At 36.2% G+C, this 19,088-nt stretch overlaps 1 protein-coding gene across 35 annotated transcripts in view; it reads left to right on the forward strand.

Moving 5' to 3' along the window:
* The first annotated feature begins 12 nt into the window (after positions 1 to 12).
* The window catches only part of FIP1L1 (factor interacting with PAPOLA and CPSF1), a 64,942-nt gene continuing 45,866 nt past the window's right edge, over positions 13 to 19,088 (forward strand). For 2 of the 35 annotated variants that reach the window (XM_067735970.1, XM_067735981.1), the window contains exons 1-9: positions 20 to 337; positions 1,527 to 1,571; positions 1,675 to 1,714; positions 5,374 to 5,431; positions 6,594 to 6,697; positions 11,520 to 11,584; positions 12,126 to 12,236; positions 12,925 to 13,055; positions 13,347 to 13,415. In XM_067735970.1, the coding sequence (XP_067592071.1) occupies positions 253 to 337; positions 1,527 to 1,571; positions 1,675 to 1,714; positions 5,374 to 5,431; positions 6,594 to 6,697; positions 11,520 to 11,584; positions 12,126 to 12,236; positions 12,925 to 13,055; positions 13,347 to 13,415 (708 nt within the window). In that variant the 5' untranslated portion in view covers positions 20 to 252. Of the gene's footprint in view, positions 338 to 1,526; positions 1,572 to 1,674; positions 1,715 to 5,373; positions 5,432 to 6,593; positions 6,698 to 11,519; positions 11,585 to 12,125; positions 12,237 to 12,924; positions 13,056 to 13,346; positions 13,416 to 19,088 lie in introns of all 35 variants that reach the window. The other 33 variants (XM_067735966.1, XM_067735971.1, XM_067735978.1 and 30 more) reach the window with 24 other exon arrangements.

Genomic DNA, 19,088 nt, shown 5'->3' on the forward strand with positions numbered 1-19,088 from the left:
GCCGCGGAAGCGAAGCCACCTAGAGACTCCGCGCTGCTTGGGTGCTGCTGCGCGTGCGCGGGCGGAGCGGCGCCGGAGCCGTGTTCTTTGCCGCCTCCGCCGCCGGGGCCACCTACCCTGGGTTTGAGTCTCGCGCCTTCTTCGTTCGCTCGCCGGCGGGTTCGCGCCCCTCTCGAGACCCCGGGCAGCGAGGCTGGGGAAGGGTTGGAGGGGGCTGTTGATCGCCGCCTTTAAGTTGTGCTCGGGGCGGCCATGTCGGCCGGCGAGGTCGAGCGTCTAGTGTCGGAGCTGAGCGGCGGGACCGGAGGGGATGAGGAGGAAGAGTGGCTCTATGGCGGTACGGAACTTCCTGTCCCTTCTTTCTCTGCCGGGTTCTCTCAGGCGTCCCTTCCCGGCCCGCAAACGGCCGGCGTCCTGGGGCCCTCTCGCCGCCGCCTGGGGCCTCTTGCATGGAGCCTCTTGCATGGAGCCTCGTGCGGCCTGACTTAGGCCGAGCTCGGCGTGCGCGTCCCCCGCCCCCCTTGCCTCCTCCCGCCCAGCCCACGCCCCCAACACGCACCCACCAGGTGGCGGCTGGGACCCCGCTGGGCAGGGGGCTAGGGGCTGGGCCCCCAGCCTCGCCGTCCACTCCGCCCGGGCTTCTCGGCCGCCTCGCCTCTGTGCGCTTTTCCTCTTGTTTTCTTATATCGATTCTAAGCTGTGTTGGTGTGTCTCTTCTTGCCCCTTGACTGTGGGATGCCCTTCCTGTCCCAGGAACAGTCATTCTGTAATAATAGCTAAATAAAGTTGATGCTGTAAAACTAACGTCTTGTTTCTTGATGGTCAGTTTGTATGGAATGCACCTGCAAGGGTACCTCCTTGTGTGAAAGTCGTGCTTTAAAAATAATTAATTAAAAGAGAGAGAGAGAAAGAAAGAGATGGAATACATTATGGCCCATAAAGAAAACCCCGAATGTCTCCTGTATTAAGGTGAAGTTTTTCTTTTTTAAGAGACTGCGTTTTAACCCACATAGAAGTACCTCATGTCCCTTAGGCTTATGGTTTTCAGTATCACTTCGTGTATATCTTTTTCATAAAATAAGTTTACTGCATCTTTTACTTCCTCCTTGAAAGGGACATCTGGCTTTTAACTTCCATGAAGTCACAGTCCCTTCTTGTCTGTTGCCGGTACTAGATTTGAAAGTTAATGTTTGTTCCTTGCCTAAAATGCGTATTCTTGATTGTCTTTAGGATAGTTTAGTAAAAGTGCACGTTTGGGCACCACGCAGCTCCTTGATAATGTGACTTCGACAAACTTTGATTTTGATAAACTTGTAAAATACGTTGTCTTTGGCGGCAAGATTTAGCATTCGTAGTACTGTTTGAAATGTAAATGTATAGGGTTTCTTTTACAAAGGTCTAGAAATCTGTAATACTTCTTAAGTTTATTTTTATAGAAGTAAAGTCTGATTTTTTTATTTATTTTTCATAAAAGACATATCTTGTTAAGTCATTATAAGGTGATCTAACTTTGGATGTGCTTATAGGCCCATGGGACGTGCATGTGCACAGTGATTTGGCAAAGGACCTAGGTTAGTGCTTGTGATGATCACTTCAGATTTTCATAATACTGGTTTCTTTAAGAGTGGTTTGTTTGTTAATTTTATTTATTTATTTATGTATTTTTTTTGGTAGATGAAAATGAAGTTGAAAGGCCAGAAGAAGAAAATGCCAGGTTAGTGAAATTTCTTGTTGATGCTTTTGCAGATTGTGCGGTACAGTGCTTCTGTCAGCAGATTGTCAGAATTATTTTGTTATAATCATTGGTTTGATTACATTTTGACAAAGACAGCAAGACACTGAGTCCTTTATAGTTTATTACTATTTCAGGACGTAGTCTTATACCAATTCTGTTTATTTGCTAATAGCCCAGGGGACAAAATGTTTTTGAAGTAAGGGTTTGGATATTTTTCACTATTAAGTAACTTTGTACTCTTAAATGAGCTCAATAATGGAGTATACAGTATAACCATCAGACTAAGAAAAAAAAGTTTTAACTTAAAAATTTTTTAAAAATAAAGAATTCCTTGGGTAACTACTTTTACAACTTAATATTTTTGATGGTGTGATGCATTGTGGTTATAATTTCAATGTTTCGTATTTATTTAAAATTCGAAGTGGAATTAATAAATTTTTTATAAGATTGATTGCCTTTGTTAGATTACTAGAAAGGTCTGAGTATCATTTACAGAACATATCAGGGAGCCAGAAACGTATTCTAAATTTCAGAATAGCTCATGGGTACAAGTACATGGATATGCTGACATCACTGGCCTTAGTGTCTTATAGTGGGGGAGGCGTGATTACAAAAAGGACTTTTAAAGAATATTTGGGTTTAAAAAGAGAGGGAAATACGACTTCACACCCACTAGGATGGCTGTAATCAAAAAAACAGATAGTTAACAGGTGCTTGTGAAGATACGGAGAAATTGGAACCCTTATACACTGATGGTAAGATTGTAAAATGGTGCAACTATTATGGAAAACAGTCTGATAGTTCCTCTAAAGGTTAAACGTAGAGCTACCATATATAGCAACATTATTCATAATAGCCAAAAAATGGAAATAACCCAAGTGTCCGTCAAATGGATAGATTTAGAAAAGTGGTATATCCATACAGTGAAATACTATTTGGCAGTAAAAAGAAATGAAGTACTGATAGTGTTACAACATGCATGAACCTTGAAAACATGCTAAATGAAAGAAGCCGGTCACAAAGAACTACATATTGTGTTTCTTATTATATTAGATGTACACAATAGGTACATCCAAAGAGACAGAAAGTAGTAGTTACCAGGACAGGGGAAAATGGAGAGCGACTACAAATATATAAGGTTTCTTTTTGGGGTGATGAAAATGTTCTGGAATTAGATACATACATACATACACTATTCTGTAAATATACTTAACCTTTCAGTTGTACACTTCAAATGAGTGGATTGTGTGGTACAGGAATTGTATCTCAAAGCTGTTATTTTTTAAAAAGTTAATGGAGGGAAGAAGTGAGAAGTGGAAACAACTCAGGGGGTGCTGAGATTATTGTTCCTTGCTTAAAAATACCCCTATAGGGCTTCCCTGGTGGCGCAGTGGTTGAGAGTCCGCCTGCCGATGCAGGGGACGCGGGTTCTTGCCCCGGTCTGGGAAGATCCCACATGCCATGGAGCGGCTGGCCCATGAGCCATGGCCGCTGAGCCTGTGCGTCCGGAGCCTGTGCTCCGCAATGGGAGATGCCACAACAGTGAGAGGCCCTTGTACCGCAAAAAACAAAAACAAACAAAAAAAAACCCTATGTTGGAAGTTTTTATTTATTTATTTATTTATTCATTCATTTATTCATTGCTGTATCATCTGAAATCTTGTCATTTAGGGTTTTTTGTTTTTGTCCGCCTTTGGTGGCATGCGGAACATCCCCCTGGGATCGAACCCCCGCCCCCTGCAGTGGAAGCTTGGAGTCTTAACCAGTGGACCACTAGGGAAGCCCTTGTCATTTAGTTTTGAAATGGATATATCCAACCCAGTTCCTAACCCTACTCTTAGTTAACCACAGAGTTGGGATTTGTGTAGTTTAATAGTTATGAAAGTAATATTTCTTCATACCCTGATTTTTCAGTTGATCAAGAAATTAATGATAACAATCAGATACACATTTTTGTGAACTAATTTTTATTTTACTTTGTTAATATTCTTAGATATAATTCTTGAAGCTTATTTTCTGATTAAATATTCCTTAATTCCTCAATACACAGCTTGATTAAATTGATTGGAGAGGAACCCTTCTCCCTTCCCTATCACTGTCATAATGTCTTTATATTCCTTATTAACATTTTATTTGGAAAGCTGTTAAGTTTATTTCATCCAAAGGAAAAGGTCTATCCTTAAAATGTTATTTTTCTAGATAAAGCTTATAATTTTATCATGTTTCTAGTGTTTTAATGGTGATAGAGAATTAATACTTTCAAAAGTCTATTGGGGAAGAGAGCTCTGCCAAACTGTGTTCTACTATCCAGTGCAGTACCTACTTCGTTGCCCTAACTGAGCCGAGTCTTTGCTATTAGAGTTTTCCCCAGCTTCTTTGTGATTGGCCCATTGTTAAAACTGTTCTTAACCATTGCACTGTGCTGTCTCTGATTGTCTTGTTTTATTTCAAAGTTGTGGCTAAACATACTGCTTTGTGACATAAAGAACAAGCTCAACTTACATCTGAGAAATGTACTGAATAATTATAATTGCATTTTTGGGGGGGGAGGGTCAAGCATTAGAACTATGAAAATTTAACAGATAAGTTTTCAGGTTTTGTCCTTCATTTTGCTTTGTTTGGAGATTGTGTTACAGAATACCACTATAGAGATTAAATTAGTTTATATAGAAACTGCTTGACAAAAAGTGAAGTTTAGAAGAGATTAGCAGAAACCCAGTGAAAACAGCTTTGAACTATATCAACATCTGGACATTTTCCCTAGAAATGCTACTAAATAATTGTCAGTTGCCTTGTATTTCAATTTCTTCATCTATAAAATGAGGTTAATGGTTAATTCCCACTTTCAAAATCATAATTATTAAAAATATAAGGAACCATTTGCACCGTGGTACTAGAAGTTTTATTTCATGGTTAATGGCCATATGCTTGAGTCTCTTGAGAATAAGTGTTTATTGTTATATGTCAATTTTGTTGTAACAGGGCAAATTCAAGTATTAACTGTCTTTAAAAAAGTAATTATTTTTTAATGCATCAAAATTAGGTCTGGAGCTCCTTAGTGTCAAATTGGAAGGCAGTCTTTACATGAAAGTAAACTTTTTTTAAATCTTAAAATTTGTTTTTTATACAACAAAGGACATATATCCAATAAGACAGATGAAACAGAAAACTAGGAAGAAGCATGTGTGTTAACTCAGTACTGAGTTAACGTCATCATACTGCACATCTGAGTTCCTTGGGCACCAGGGAAAAGAGGAAACTGTGTGTTACATAGCCCTTGGCAATTCCTAGAGTACCTTGAAGCTCAGTGTAGTTTTAGGATAAATAAAATTGATTAAGTATGATGCATATTTTAAAAATGTAAAAACTCAAATTATACCCCACCGTCAAATTGCAAATTTGGCATCGTTAACAAATTGTGGAAGCAATTCCATTCTACTTCCAGTGTTGAGTGTACACGTTTTATGTAGGGCATTAGGAATAGCAGAATAGGACAGGCAGTTTTTACCATCTTTTTTCGTCTCTGGTGGAGACAGTAATTTCAGGAAACTATCAGACATAGATTAAAAATACTAGTATGCTCCGTCTGTACTTCAGGAAAGTAATACCAGTTGTGTACTTATTTTTGTTGTTTGTAGTGCTAACCCTCCATCGGGAATTGAAGATGAAACTCCTGAAAATGGCGTACCTAAACCGGTAACATAAGGCTTTGAGATCTGGTTACTTATCTGTTTAAAATCTTTATCAATAGCTTCCCGTTCACTTAGGAAGAAAACCAGAATTTAACATGACTGCCAATATTTTGCATAATCGGGCCCCTTTTATATCTCCTGTGTCATCTGGTGCCGTCAAAAAAGTGTAACCATGAGAAGAAATAGTGGGAGGAGAGTTCAGATGAAATGGGGCATGTGCAAAGGCTTGATGTTTGTTGCTACCAAGGAACCCAGTGGTCATAGGTCAATTCGATAGATCATAGTGAGCCTGGTTTTCAAAGCAGACATAGAGTTTTTCAACTCAAATTTGTCAAGTTTTTTAGCAAAAATTACTTTTTATATAAATGACAGTCTGACCTCATGCCTGTTAAAAGTGATATTTTGGGGGGTGAACAAATCATCGGTCCCATGAATATTTTAACGTTTTAATCTTGTAAAAAAGAAGGAAATTCTTATTCTGCAAGCTTGAACTTGTATACAAAAAAGTATTTAGCCTTGGTGATCTACTTTTTAAATTTACTATTATGTGACTAAGCCTTTTAGAGCCAAAATAAAGCTCTTTTAGAGCCAAAATAAAGCTTTTTAGAGCCAAAATAACAGCCTTTTAGAGCCAAAATAAAGCTTTCATAAATGTCCCTACTTTTACTCATAGAAACAAAGTATTCCCTCAATCATTTGCATGCAGGACCTTTTCTATGTGTACATGAATGTCAAGAATAAGTGAGCTGCTTTTTAACTTTTTGGTGCTTTTAACGGTGACACTGTGACCCTTAAAATTAGTTGTTTTCCTCTTACCTTCATGTTCTTTTTGCTAAGAATTCCTCAAATATTTTAAAAATATCTTCTAGGTATTTTAGTACATTGCCTTAGATCCTTTGTGCAAGAGGAGCAGTTATAAATAGTAGGAAAAAATACATGTGTTATTTACAAAAAGACAATGTTGAAAAAAAGGTTTACTTCACATTCTTATCCCTTTTTATCATTGCAAAAATCAAAGTTGTACATGAGTTGAAGTAGGTAGTAGTACTATAACTTATTCTCTAGAATTAGCTCAAAAAATGCAAAATGGTTACCTTTTCAGTTATTTATATCAGACGTTGAAATGGATTATTGAGTGTATTTTGTGGTTGTTTATGTTGATATAGAAAGTGACAGAGACTGAAGACGATAGTGATAGCGACAGTGATGATGATGAGGATGATGTTCATGTCACTATAGGAGACATTAAAACGGGAGCACCACAGTATGGGTAAGTTATTTTTAAGTAACAACTGTGTGCTTAAGTCAAAGGTAGTGTGTCTATATCAAACAATTCGTGGTTGATTCCAATGTTTTTACATTTTTTCATCTTACCATGATATGATAGAACTCGTTAAAATTTCACGTGATGAGTTGCTAAGACAGTAGGTAAAAGCTGTTGACACAAGAAAAAAAATATTAGTATCTATCTTTGGTGATGGATGTTAACTAAACTTATTGTAATCATTTTGGCAGTTTATATATATATCAAATCATTATGTTGTTTACCTAAAATTAATACAGTGTTATATGTCAAGTATCAATACATCTCATGACTAAAAGGAATTTCACCATGAAAGTATTTTTTTCTTAAACATAAAGTTAATTAGGTAAAGTTACATGGAAGCAGCAGTTTTTGATTCCTGAAATTGAAATGTTTTTACAAATGAATTGAGTGATACAGATTTTTTTTTTTTTTTTTTTTTTTTGGGTGGTACGCAGGCCTCACTGTTGTGGCCTCTCCCGTCACGGAGCACAGGCTCCGGACGCGCAGGCTCAGCGGCCATGGCTCACGGGCCCAGCCGCTCCACAGCATGTGGTATCCTCCCAGACCGGGGCTCGAACCTGCGTCCCCTGCATCGGCAGGCAGACTCTCAACCACTGTGCCACAAGGGAAGCCCCAGATTATTTTTTTTTAATTTATTTATTTGTTTATTTGGCTGCGTTAGGTCTTAGTTGCGGCACGCGGGATCTTCGTTGAGGAGCATGGGCTCTTCGTTGCAGTACGTGGGCTTCTCTAGTTGCAGCATGCGGGCTTAGTAGCAGTGCGCGGGCTTAGTTGCCCTGTGGCATGTGGGATCTTAGTTCCCCTACCAGGGATACAACCTGCGTCCCTTGCATTGGAAGGCAGATTCTTAACCACTGGACCACCAGGGAAGTCCCCAGATTCTTTAATTAGAATTAGAAAACCTTAATTTGCTGTTTACATCTATATTGTTCTTACATTTTATTACTTATCCAGACTTCAGTTTAGGTTTTTAATTTTTTTGTCCGATAAAAACAATATCAAAAGTATTTCTTTTTGCTTTTCATAGTGTATTTTTCAAGTGGTTAATTATCCTGTATGCTATTTATGCCAATAGGTTGTCTCAAAGTTTATAGTCTGTAAAGCTGGATCAAGTGAATGGCCTGTCATTGACTCATTGAGCACATAAAGAATCTTACAGAAAGATTGGAAGGGAATAAAGTACATATTGTGATTTTGTTATGGTGGTAGAATATGAGTTGACGTTTTCTCTATCCTTTTCAGATTGGATGTATGATGTGGTACTAGTGCGTTGGGAATATAAAGTAAACTTTTCATTAATTGCACTATAGTTCATTAAGTAGCCTTATCTGAAATGAACCAATATATACATAAATCCTTTTGAATTTTTTATTTCTTCAGTAGAGAAATTTTTTCAAAAGTTATTTCAAGAAGCTTAAAGGTAATTCAGTTGTCATAATCAGTTTTGCATTATAATAATGACTGCTGATGTAATTTTAAGACCCTAGCAACTTTTTTAGGGAGCAGGTTTGAGAAGAGACTAAATTATTCAAGTTAGGATAACTCTTGATGTTCTCCTCGTCCCCACTTAAAGTAAATAATTAGTGTTGAGCTATGATATTAGTAAGCCTTTATGCTAATAGGCCTTTATCTGTCTGCATTATGCAGAAGGAACACTTTAACATAATACTATAATAATCAATTGCATATTTAGTAAATACTTATATTTAATATAAAATTATTTGTATTTTCAAGTACAGAACAATTAAAGCAAATGGTGATTACTTTTTATTAATATGACCAATTTTGGGGTGGGACTTGCATGCAAATATTAAATACATATAGACTCCCATAGTACTTTATCTGAACTTTCTTTCTTTCTTTTTTTTTTTTTTTGAGCTTTATTTCTTATAACAGAATTTCCGTTTTCATGGATTGAATTATGTTCGCACGTGTTTATTACCTTTAGATTCTAAATTCTTTGAGTGGTTAATGAATTTTCCTGTTCCTTACATTACCTTAAATATAGGAAGTAGTAAGTGTTTATTCACTAAATTGACTGCGTATTAAAAACACAATTGTCTTTGAACTTTTTTTTCTCAACATTGATTACGAAAATTTTCAAACACTCGAAGTTTAAGGAACTGATGTGAACACCCATTTATTTACTCATCACCTGGATTATACAATTTACATTTTGCTGTGTTTGCTTTATCACCTATCTGTCTATCTACCTACCTGCCTATCTCCATGCCTCCACCCACTCATCAATCCATCTTTTTTATTTTGTATTTTTTTTAAAAAATTATTTATTTATTTAGTTGTGCTGGGTCTTCGTTGCGGCTTGCCGGCTTCTTAGTTGCGGCACATGGGCTCCTTAGTTGTGGGATGCAATGACTTAGTTGCGGCTTGCATGTGGGATCTAGTTCCCTGACCAGGGATCGAACCAGGGCCCCCTGCATTGGGAGCGTGGAGTCTTAACCACTGTGCCACCAGAGAGTGCCCTTATTTTGTATTTTTTATGCATTTCAAAGTAAGTTACAGATCTTTCTGAAGCGTATAAAGCTTGTTTAACCTTAATATCTCAAGATATATCCATTGATAACTGAAAGAAAGCCAGGGAGAAAATAAAATTTGATGAATATTTACTTTGTGCACAGCATTTCAGAGGCAAATTTAAAGAGCAAATTGATTTCAAGGAACAATACTAAATTGGTTTATTATAAGCTGTTAGAAGGTAAAGACTAGAATTTCTTTTAGGTGACATACTTTTGTTACAGAGTTTATTGTATCTGTAAGTAAGGTATGTGGAAAATCAAATCTTAGGGTAGGAATAATTTACGTTGTATAGAGGAGTGGTTTCTTAGCTGTGTCTTTGAAATTCAGCCGCTCATTCATTAACACTTTTCAAAGGCAGTTTGTTTGGCACTCTAATAATTGATGATGGGAATATCAACTGTCCTTATTTATCAAAAGTAGTGAGGGAGATAGACATGTGAGCAGATACTTTCCTTGCAGTGTAAGTGCTTGAATAGAAACATGTACAGGGTGATTGGAAAGCTTTGAGAGGACAGTTGCTAAAAGTGCATGTGTTGAAGAGAAGATCCTAGAGGAGGTAATATATGAATTTGTTTGAATAATTCTCGAGACAGAAGGAAGAGACGGACTGATGATTTTGGCAGAGGAAACTACTTAGATGTAGTGGAAGCATGACTTAGACGAACCACAAGACTGGAGGATAAGGTAGATGAGAGAGGATGCTTGAAACCACAGAAGAGGGGAGTTAGGATGTTTTTGCTCTGCCATCATGGAACCCTTAAAGGTTTTTAGGCAGGTCACATTGTTTGAAAATATAACTCTAGCAGTAGTCGTTGAGATGGACTAGATAGAACTTAGTTAATAGATTTGAAGTAATCATCCAGATGGGATGATAGTCGAAACTAAACCAGCAGCAGTAATATAGGGATAGATGGAAGAATTCAATATATTTGAGTGAATAATAAATGGAAATAACATGGGTAATGGGTTGGTTGTAGATGGAAAGGGAGACAAAGGATTCAGTGACTTGGAGCTTTCTAGAGTAGTTCAGTGTGTGTATATAACAGTGTATTACCATATATGGGTAAGGTGGGAGGAGCAGGTTAAGATAAAATTTTTTGATACATTTATTTTTAAGTTTTTGTAGACATCCAAGTATATAAGATCTAGCCCCTAGAGAAGCCTGAGACCTCATGGTGGGTGCTATTGAATGGGGGTATCAGATTTACTTAAGCGCAGTTTTCCGGACAGCTAAGGTTCTTTACACACAATGAATGTGAAGGCTTGGAGGCATTAAAAAAGAAAAGTAATGTTTTAAAGGGCAGAATGGGGAAGGAAGGAAAGTAGCTGGGTGGGAAGCAAAGAAGTTCATTTAATGAACTATGGTAAGCCTTTTATAAATACTGTTTTGGTTTATCCTTTAGCAGTTCTGTAAGAGGACCATTTGGAGACAGTCCTTGGTTTTTGTATATTGACTTTCGAACAGCTAGGACTTTTGTACATCATATATAGATACCTCAAAGTGCTTTGGCTGTGCTGAATTTAGCTTGTTGAAATGTAAGCATCATGCGGCAGGAACCATATTTGTCCAGCTCCTCATTCTCTCTCCTTGGCTTAGAACTATATGTGATGTATTGCTGGTGCTTAAGCACTTATTAGAGAATTAGTCAATGAGATGATTAAACCTTTCAAGTTGGTAGTGATAGTACAACTTGACAGTGACAGTTTAGTTTAGGCTCCTTCATACTTCTTGCATTTATAGTAGTGGATCTTTATACAATTATTTGAATATTTTATTGAATATCCTTATTTTTTTAAGCAGAATAACCTAGGTCTCATAAATTTAATACATTGGAGACAAAAGATGGAAATTGTTAGGCAGACCAGAAGCAGTGAGTTTTCACAGGTCCAGTTGAATGACTGGGAGGCGAGGAAGTGAAAACAAGGCATATAAACTATTCTTCCCTTCCCAGCCAAATTTCTTGAAAGTTTGTTAGAGTGGGATATTGAGTTAATCGCGGGTAGGTTTTTGAGATGGAAAATTAGACTTTTAAAAAATATTTTTTTTATCTTTATTAAGCAAGTGACAGGCTTTTTAAATTAGTTTAAAACATTTTCTAAAATGTTTGAGTTAGTGTCAGTCTATCTAGTTAATATGTGGGTATATAATTTATGTGTACATATTGAATATATTCTGCTTTTGTTTACTTTAAGCATCTCAGGATAATTTTTTTGATTTTGCTTTTAGGAGTTATGGTACAGCACCTGTAAATCTTAACATCAAGACAGGAGGAAGAGTTTATGGAACTACAGGTAAAATTTGTATTTGCAGTTGCATCAATAGAAAATAGGGCGTATATCTGAATAGGTCATGAATAGATGTTAATAGCTATTACAGCTCAATTAAAAAGAGCAGTTTTTGACCATGTATCATAGAATGGGCACTTTTCTATAAATGGCTAGATAATGAATAGTTTAGGCTGTGTGGGTCACATAGGGTTCCTGTCATGTATGTGTGGGTTTTTTTTGTTGTTGCCGTTGTTTTTTGGTTCTACAGCCCTTTCTTACAGCTCACAGACTGTACAAAGACAATGATTTAAAACATGGAATTAACTTCTTGGTACAGGAATCCCTTATTATAAACAAGAAGTCTCTAATCTCTATTTTATCTTATAGCTACACCATAAACTTTGACCTCACTTTTTATTTGTGGTAACCATTACTACTCTGTTTGGAATCTTGGCCATATTTAGTGCTAATAGTAGTAAAAAGGTGTCATTGTTTTCTGTTTGTCTCTGGTATCTCTCAGCTTCTTATTAATATAGTTCCTTCACCATTTTGTAATTTTCTAAAGTAGGAACGAAAGTCAAAGGAGTAGATCTTGATGCACCTGGAAGCATTAATGGAGTGCCCCTGTTGGAGGTAGATTTGGATTCTTTTGAAGATAAACCATGGCGTAAACCTGGTAAGATTATTGTGGATTATATTGGTTTCAAAAGATTTTTAGTCTAAACTATTATTAGAAAAGTTTTTTTTCAGCATCAGTTTAGAATATTATTTTTTAAATGTAATTTTCATTATCTTAAGCACATGAGTAATAATGAACCTGTATTATTAAATCTTACAGGTGGCCTAGCATTGTATAAAAGTAGACTTGCATATTGTTTTATTATAATGCCAATTCTTTTTTTTTAACATCTTTATTGGAGTATAATTGCTTTGCGATGGTGTGTTTCTGCTTTATAACAAAGTGAATCAGTTATACATATGTCCCCATATCTCTTCCCTCTTGCGTCTCCCTCCCTCTCACCCTCCCTATCCCACCCCTCTAGGTGGTCACAAAGTACGAGCTGATCCCCCTGTGCTATGCGGCTGCTTCGCACTAGCTAGTTATGTTACGTTTGGTAGTGTATATATGTCCATGCCACTCTCTCACTTTGTCCCAGCTTACCCTATAATGCCATTTCTAAAGGGAGTAATTTTGATCAAAAATTTGTATAGTCCTGTTGCTTTATGGTAGTAATTGGGAGAATTGGTAAAATTAGATGAGACTAATAGAACTCTAAATTTATTTTTACAGTTTATTATATTTTATGTGCTGCATAAAAATAGAATTGAAATATTCGTACACTAAAAGTGTGTTTTATCTTTAGGTGCTGATCTTTCTGATTATTTTAATTATGGTTTTAATGAAGATACCTGGAAAGCTTACTGTGAAAAACAAAAGAGGATACGAATGGGACTGGAAGTTATACCAGTTACCTCTACTACAAATAAAATTACGGTAATTAGTAAATATTCCACAATACCCCAGCCTTTTCTACCATCCCAGTTTTGCTCCCTAAATACATCAGTTTTTCCCTATAAAGGTGGTTAAATGCTATATGATAGTTTAAAAATTCCATTTTACCTTGTTTGTTTTTTTTCCCTTCCTTCCCTTTCACAGTTTCATATTAATGATTATCTGATGTTTTTAGTTTCAATTCACAGACTAGCCACAGCTGGTTTGTCTTTATGTGGCCTATCAATTAAAAATTATGTGGTATCTTAATGGGGAATATGTTATTTAACTTAGGCCGAAGACTGTACTATGGAAGTTACACCAGGTGCAGAGATCCAAGATGGCAGATTCAATCTTTTTAAGGTGAATTTTAGTAAATTATCCTTGGTTGCTCTCATTTTTTGTTCTTGAGTCTGCTCCCATACCACTACTCGAGGGACAAGATTAAAGTGGAAATAGCTACCTTTTTTCCAAACCTTCAGCTTCCTGGTGACTTACAAATTTGCTGATTGTTGTTTTATCTCCACTTTTGCAAGCATGTGAATTATAGCCTATTATACTAACAAATGCAAAGTAAAACTATTCTTGCTATATGTTGTGATTTTATTTTGAGTCAAGTGTGTGTTTGCTTGTAGGATATAAAAGTTCATGCCAACAGGCTAAGCACTCATTGTAGATCCCGCTATAATCTTTATCAGAATTGGAGACTTATTTGTCCTAATTTTCTGTTAAAAAATGGTAAGGTAGATGACATACTGCTTATTATCTGTATGAGACTGAAATTATTGGTGTAATGTCTTCTGCAGTTTAAGATGGCTCAGGAATCTTAGGTGTTCTTTGCCAGTCGCCAAGAAAGACTCAACAAAATTAGAATAAAGTCATTGATTTTTTTAAATTAATATTAAAAGGAGCAGGTTTAATGAGGGACTTGCAGGTTGATACTACTTGGGTATCAAGTCTGACTTCTGGCTTCTCCATTCCATAGGATCAGTCCCAAGAATAATAATATATTTTCATACTTGTGTGATACACAGCAACCTACAAACTTTTTTCAAAATCTGATTGTAAACTCTTCTTCCTTTACCTTAATTCTTAATTCTTGATTCTTGTATTGAGTGACACTGGGATGAAGACTGGGAGTGACTTTTAGATTGGGTTATATACCCAGGGAACTTTTGTGGGCAGGAACTTCTCTGTGTCCCGTTTAGGGCTACAGCCCAGTCCACCAAAATACTGCCTTATGCAATGCATGTGCTATATCCGCAGATGTAGCCGCTCTGCTGGACACAGTTCTGTATAGAGAATTTAATTTTAATTTACATCCTACTTTGGGTAAGTATTTGGTTCTTGTTCTGCTGTAAATATTTTGAAAGTGTGTGATGATGTCTATCTTATTTTAAATGGTCATCAAGTTCTTTTTGGTGATATCTACTTATTGAGACATTGAATATATTGTTTTTCATGATTGCAATGAATAGTTAGAAAAGTTATCTTGATGAGGAAATAGTTTGTTTGCAATGGTGCTTTTAATTTTCTTCTAACAGAAATGAGAACTGCCTTTTTAAACTGCCAGCTTCTCTATGCTTTGTCTTTTTGCAGTAAACTTCTAAAACTAAAGGATAAAAAGAAACTCTTAGGGTCTGGTCTCTTATTGAAGGTAGCCACTGTGAATAAGTTATATACATACAGTCTACTGAAAAATTATTTTGAAATTTCTTTCGATCATGTGAGAGGAGGTCATTGTTCAATTCTGATTTATTTAATTCTGAATGAATAAGGACTTGAATTTAACAGGTATAGTCAAATTAGTTAAGAAATCAGCTTTATTGGATCAGAGTTATTTCTGGAGAAGAACAGAAGACTTGGCTTTGTAGAGTGTGGTTTAATTTTAGAAAGCCTAGAAACCAGAAAGATGAATTGGAGGAATTACTCCCTGTTAATGATCAGGAGAGTGACTTATAGTAACAGTATTCTGGCAGCAGTGTATGGTGTGGTTGGATGAAGTCCAAGCTCTTGTCCACTTATCTACCATTTGAACTATAATTATTAGGATTGGTGAGAAAGAGATAGAAGGAAAAAAGCTTGCCCAGCTTTCTTGATGTATCTGAGTACCTTCAGTGTGCCCAGCACTGTGCTAGATGCTACAGTAAAAGAGGGTCTTTGTATTCAAGGAGCTCATGGTCTGAATGATGTGTACATGTGAACTAATAACCATGATGTATTGTGACAAGTGTTATGTTGGTGTATTGACAAAATGCAGTAGGGAGTTCAGAGGAGAGATTGGGTTATCCTGCATTGCAGAGTCTAGAAGGATTCAAATGGGATGTGATAAGTGAAAAATGAGTGAGTTTTCATTAGTAGGAGACGGGAGTATAGAACACTGTAGGCAGAGAGCAATGTGAACAAAACCAGATAGCATTAAAGGAGAGTTGGGGTAGATGAGACATAGAGGAAAGAAGCCTGGAAATGGTAGAAATGATGAGAAAGATCTTAATCTAAAACTAGCTTGCATACATATGTATGGGCAGTAGGAAGCCATTTGAAAGTTCTTGGGTAGGAGAATATTATGAGCAAATCTGGTTTTTAGAAAAAGAACTGGTACCAGGGTAAGCTATAGAATGTAAGAGGGAAAAAGGGAGACAGAGACTAGATAGGGAGCTGTTGGAGTACTATAGGTACGAAATGAAGAAAGACCCAGACTGATGCTGGTGGATGGACAAAGGAACAAATTTAAGAATCAAAATTTTAAGTTATTTTCATATCTACTACAGAGATATTTTTTCATCCTTAGTCAAGTGAGAGGCACCTCATCAGCATCTTTAAAATAATTTTTTTTTTTACTTTTTATTAAGTAAATTTTCAAACATTCTAACAGGTAGAATAGTACAAGTGAACTGCCATGTGTTTATTATGGAAGTGTCTCAAGTGACTTATCAACATTTTAACATTCTTAAAGTCTTTTTATATACTTTAATATAAAAGATTTTATATATATTTTTTAGCAAAATGAAAGATGAAATTTAATAAGTGTAAAAATAAAATCACTCAATTGGGTACAAAAGCAGTTGTATACATAATTTGGGGTGAGGGCAAGAGAGGAGCGACTAGTGAGAATGGGTGCACACCTGCATAGATGTTTTTTTTCCTCTGTGGAAGCATGTATGAGTTTTGTCACTAGTGTTGTGAATTTCATAAGCATGTGTCTTGGTCTGTTATCAGTCATTGTACCAAGCTTTCATTTGTACCTTTTTAATCTGGAAGTACATATCCTTCATTTCTGGGATATTTTCTTACTTTGTTGTTATTATTATTTTTTACTTTTTCTCCGCTTTCATCTGCCTTTTGGACCTCTTATTCAAAAATTAGACCTCCTTATGCTGGTTCCTTTAATTTTCTTAGTTTTTCTCTTTTCCTTTCTCTTTGTTTTCCATTATCTGGGAGATTTCTTCAGCTTTAGAATGCTTCTGTTCACTTTTTCATTTCTGCTATTGTATTTTTGAATATCCAAGAAGATTTTCCTTCAGTATTTAACTTTAGCCTATTTGTATTCATGCATGCAGTAATGCAGTATTTTTTCCTCCCTCTATCTTTCAAAAGATCTTAATGTTAGATTGTTTCTGTTAGGTTTTCTTTTTGTGCATGGTCTGTTTTCTACAAGTTCATCTTTAAGTTTGTTGTTTTTGGCTTCTGACTTTGACTTTTCTCAAGTATTTGTTGATCCTTGCCCATTATTAACTGGGCCACTGAAAAGGTGATTGGAAGCTCTGTGCAGGTGGGTAGAACTTGTTGACTGTAGGCTTTACTGTAGGGCTAAGTTTTTCTCACAGTCTCCGATGTCAGTATCTTTATCTTTGTTTTACTTTTTGTTTTTTCTTTTTGTGATAATCTGAGTTTTCAGAGAAGACATTCTAGTATCCTGCCTAGAGGGTTTATATTTATATTTGGCTGCTTGAAATGTTCTGGGAGTTAGAGTTGTCAATTCCTGAATCTTTGCAGGTCTTGCTGTGAAAATCAATATGTCTTTGCTTTCTCATTGCTGACTTAGGATTCAGATTCTTTGGTCTGCTCAGTTACTATTTTTTCGTCTGCTTTCAGAGTCCTAACTTTTGTTGCCTTCCCAGTCTTTTTGTTCTTGTGGGTTGAAACAAAATTGTAATAAATAATTTATGTGATTTTCTATTTTTTCTTTTTTCATCTTAACATGTAAATGTTTTCCTAGGTTATTAAAGTTTTTTGATAAATAACACTTTATAAATAGTTGCATAATCCATTATTTGGGTGTTTCACAGTAATTTCTTTTTAGATATTATTTTGTAGTATTAAACTTTTATAAATAATGCTGTGAAGGGCAGTTGAAGGAAATTTTACAAAATAATTAAGTTTCAGCAAATTTGAGTAAAAATATGATAATTTGTTTTTATAAAATAAGTCATAATGTCTTACAGTCATTTCTTAAAATATTAGGTCATGTGGAAAAAATAATCTCATTATGTTGTGATTAAACAAGTTTTGAGCCTGTAATGCTGAGTGCAACATCTGAAGACAAAGTGATAATGATAATGCAGGTTGATTAGGAGGGTTGCTAAAATGGTGAAGATTTTCAGAATTGTTTACTATAATGAGTATATTATGAAGAAATTAACAAGAAAGGAAAACTAAGTTAGGAAACACAAGCAAGTTTTACATGTTTGAAAATGTATCTTGTCTTCCTGATACCTTTTCTCACTTTTTCCCCTATTGTAAATACTCTTTAATTTATAATCTCTTGCCCCTCTTTCTACCTCTTTCCAACCCTTCTCCCTTCCTCCTTCCCAATTTTTATTATTTATTTGTTTACTTACGTGTTTGTTTATTTTTAAGATTTAACATATTATTTTATCTTTATTACTTTCTTTAACTTGCCTTTCCAGAGATATTCATCTTTATGTAGTTTTTGACAGAATAACATTAATACCCCACGTTTATTAAGTGGTTTCTCATTATCTCACCTGGTCATCACAAGAGCTTGATGAGATAGACTGAGGAGTTGTTACTGGTATTTGATAATAGGGATAGAAGGATTAAAGTCTTTCTCAAAGCCTCAAGAGCAGAGACTAGAATCCAGGCCTTCTGGTGCCCAGTAGAGCTCCCTTTCTGTGAGACTAGATTTGCTGCTCTGCTCCAGTACTAGGGTTCCAGTTGCTCTCCAGATCCCAACTTTTAATTGAGCATTCTCTATGCCAGGAAGTGTCTTAGGCTTGGGTGGAGAGGGGAGGTAAGAATTATAGACATAGACTTTGTGGTCTTAAGAGTTTATCTGACTTAATGGGAAAGATAGGTGGTAATTAGATTATCATGCCAAAAATTATGTAAACTCCATGTTCTATGAAAGACTTTAAAGAAGTGACATTTAAAGCTGAATCCCAAAGCCAATCAAATAGCAAATATATTTGAGCACTCATTACATGCCAGGCAGTGTATTTAGGCACTTAGGATACAGATTTGAACTGGATGCCTTCCATGTCTTCAGAGATCCTATGTTATAGTGGCAGCAGGCAGACAATAAACATAAAATAAGTAAGAGGACTTAAGATAATGTGAGAAATTCTATGAATAAAATGCAAAATGTTATGATAGAGATAATAGAGATTGGGATTGGCCACTTCAAGGAGACATCTGAACAATACTTGAGCCATGATGATCTTTTAAAGCAGAATGAACATCTAGTGCAAAAGCCCTCATAAAGGAGGAACTTATCTGTTAAAAAGAACAAGAAGAAAGGCCATTGTGACTGGGCGTAGTTAAGATAAGTTGGGGAGGAATAGATTAAAACAAAGTTGGAGAGGTAGGCAGGGCCCATACCATAAATCCTTGCAGGCCATGATAAGTTTAGGTTTTATTCTGTTTGCATCGGAAAGTTACTGGAGAATTTTTTTTTTTTTTTTTTTTTTTTTTGCTGTACGCGGGCCTCTCACTGTTGTGGCCTCTCCCGTTGCGGAGCACAGTCTCCGGATGCGCAGGCCCAGCGGCCATGGCTCACGGGCCCAGCCGCTCTGC

Source organism: Pseudorca crassidens, chromosome 4, assembly GCF_039906515.1.
Source record: "Pseudorca crassidens isolate mPseCra1 chromosome 4, mPseCra1.hap1, whole genome shotgun sequence".
NCBI classification, from domain to species: domain Eukaryota; kingdom Metazoa; phylum Chordata; class Mammalia; order Artiodactyla; family Delphinidae; genus Pseudorca; species Pseudorca crassidens.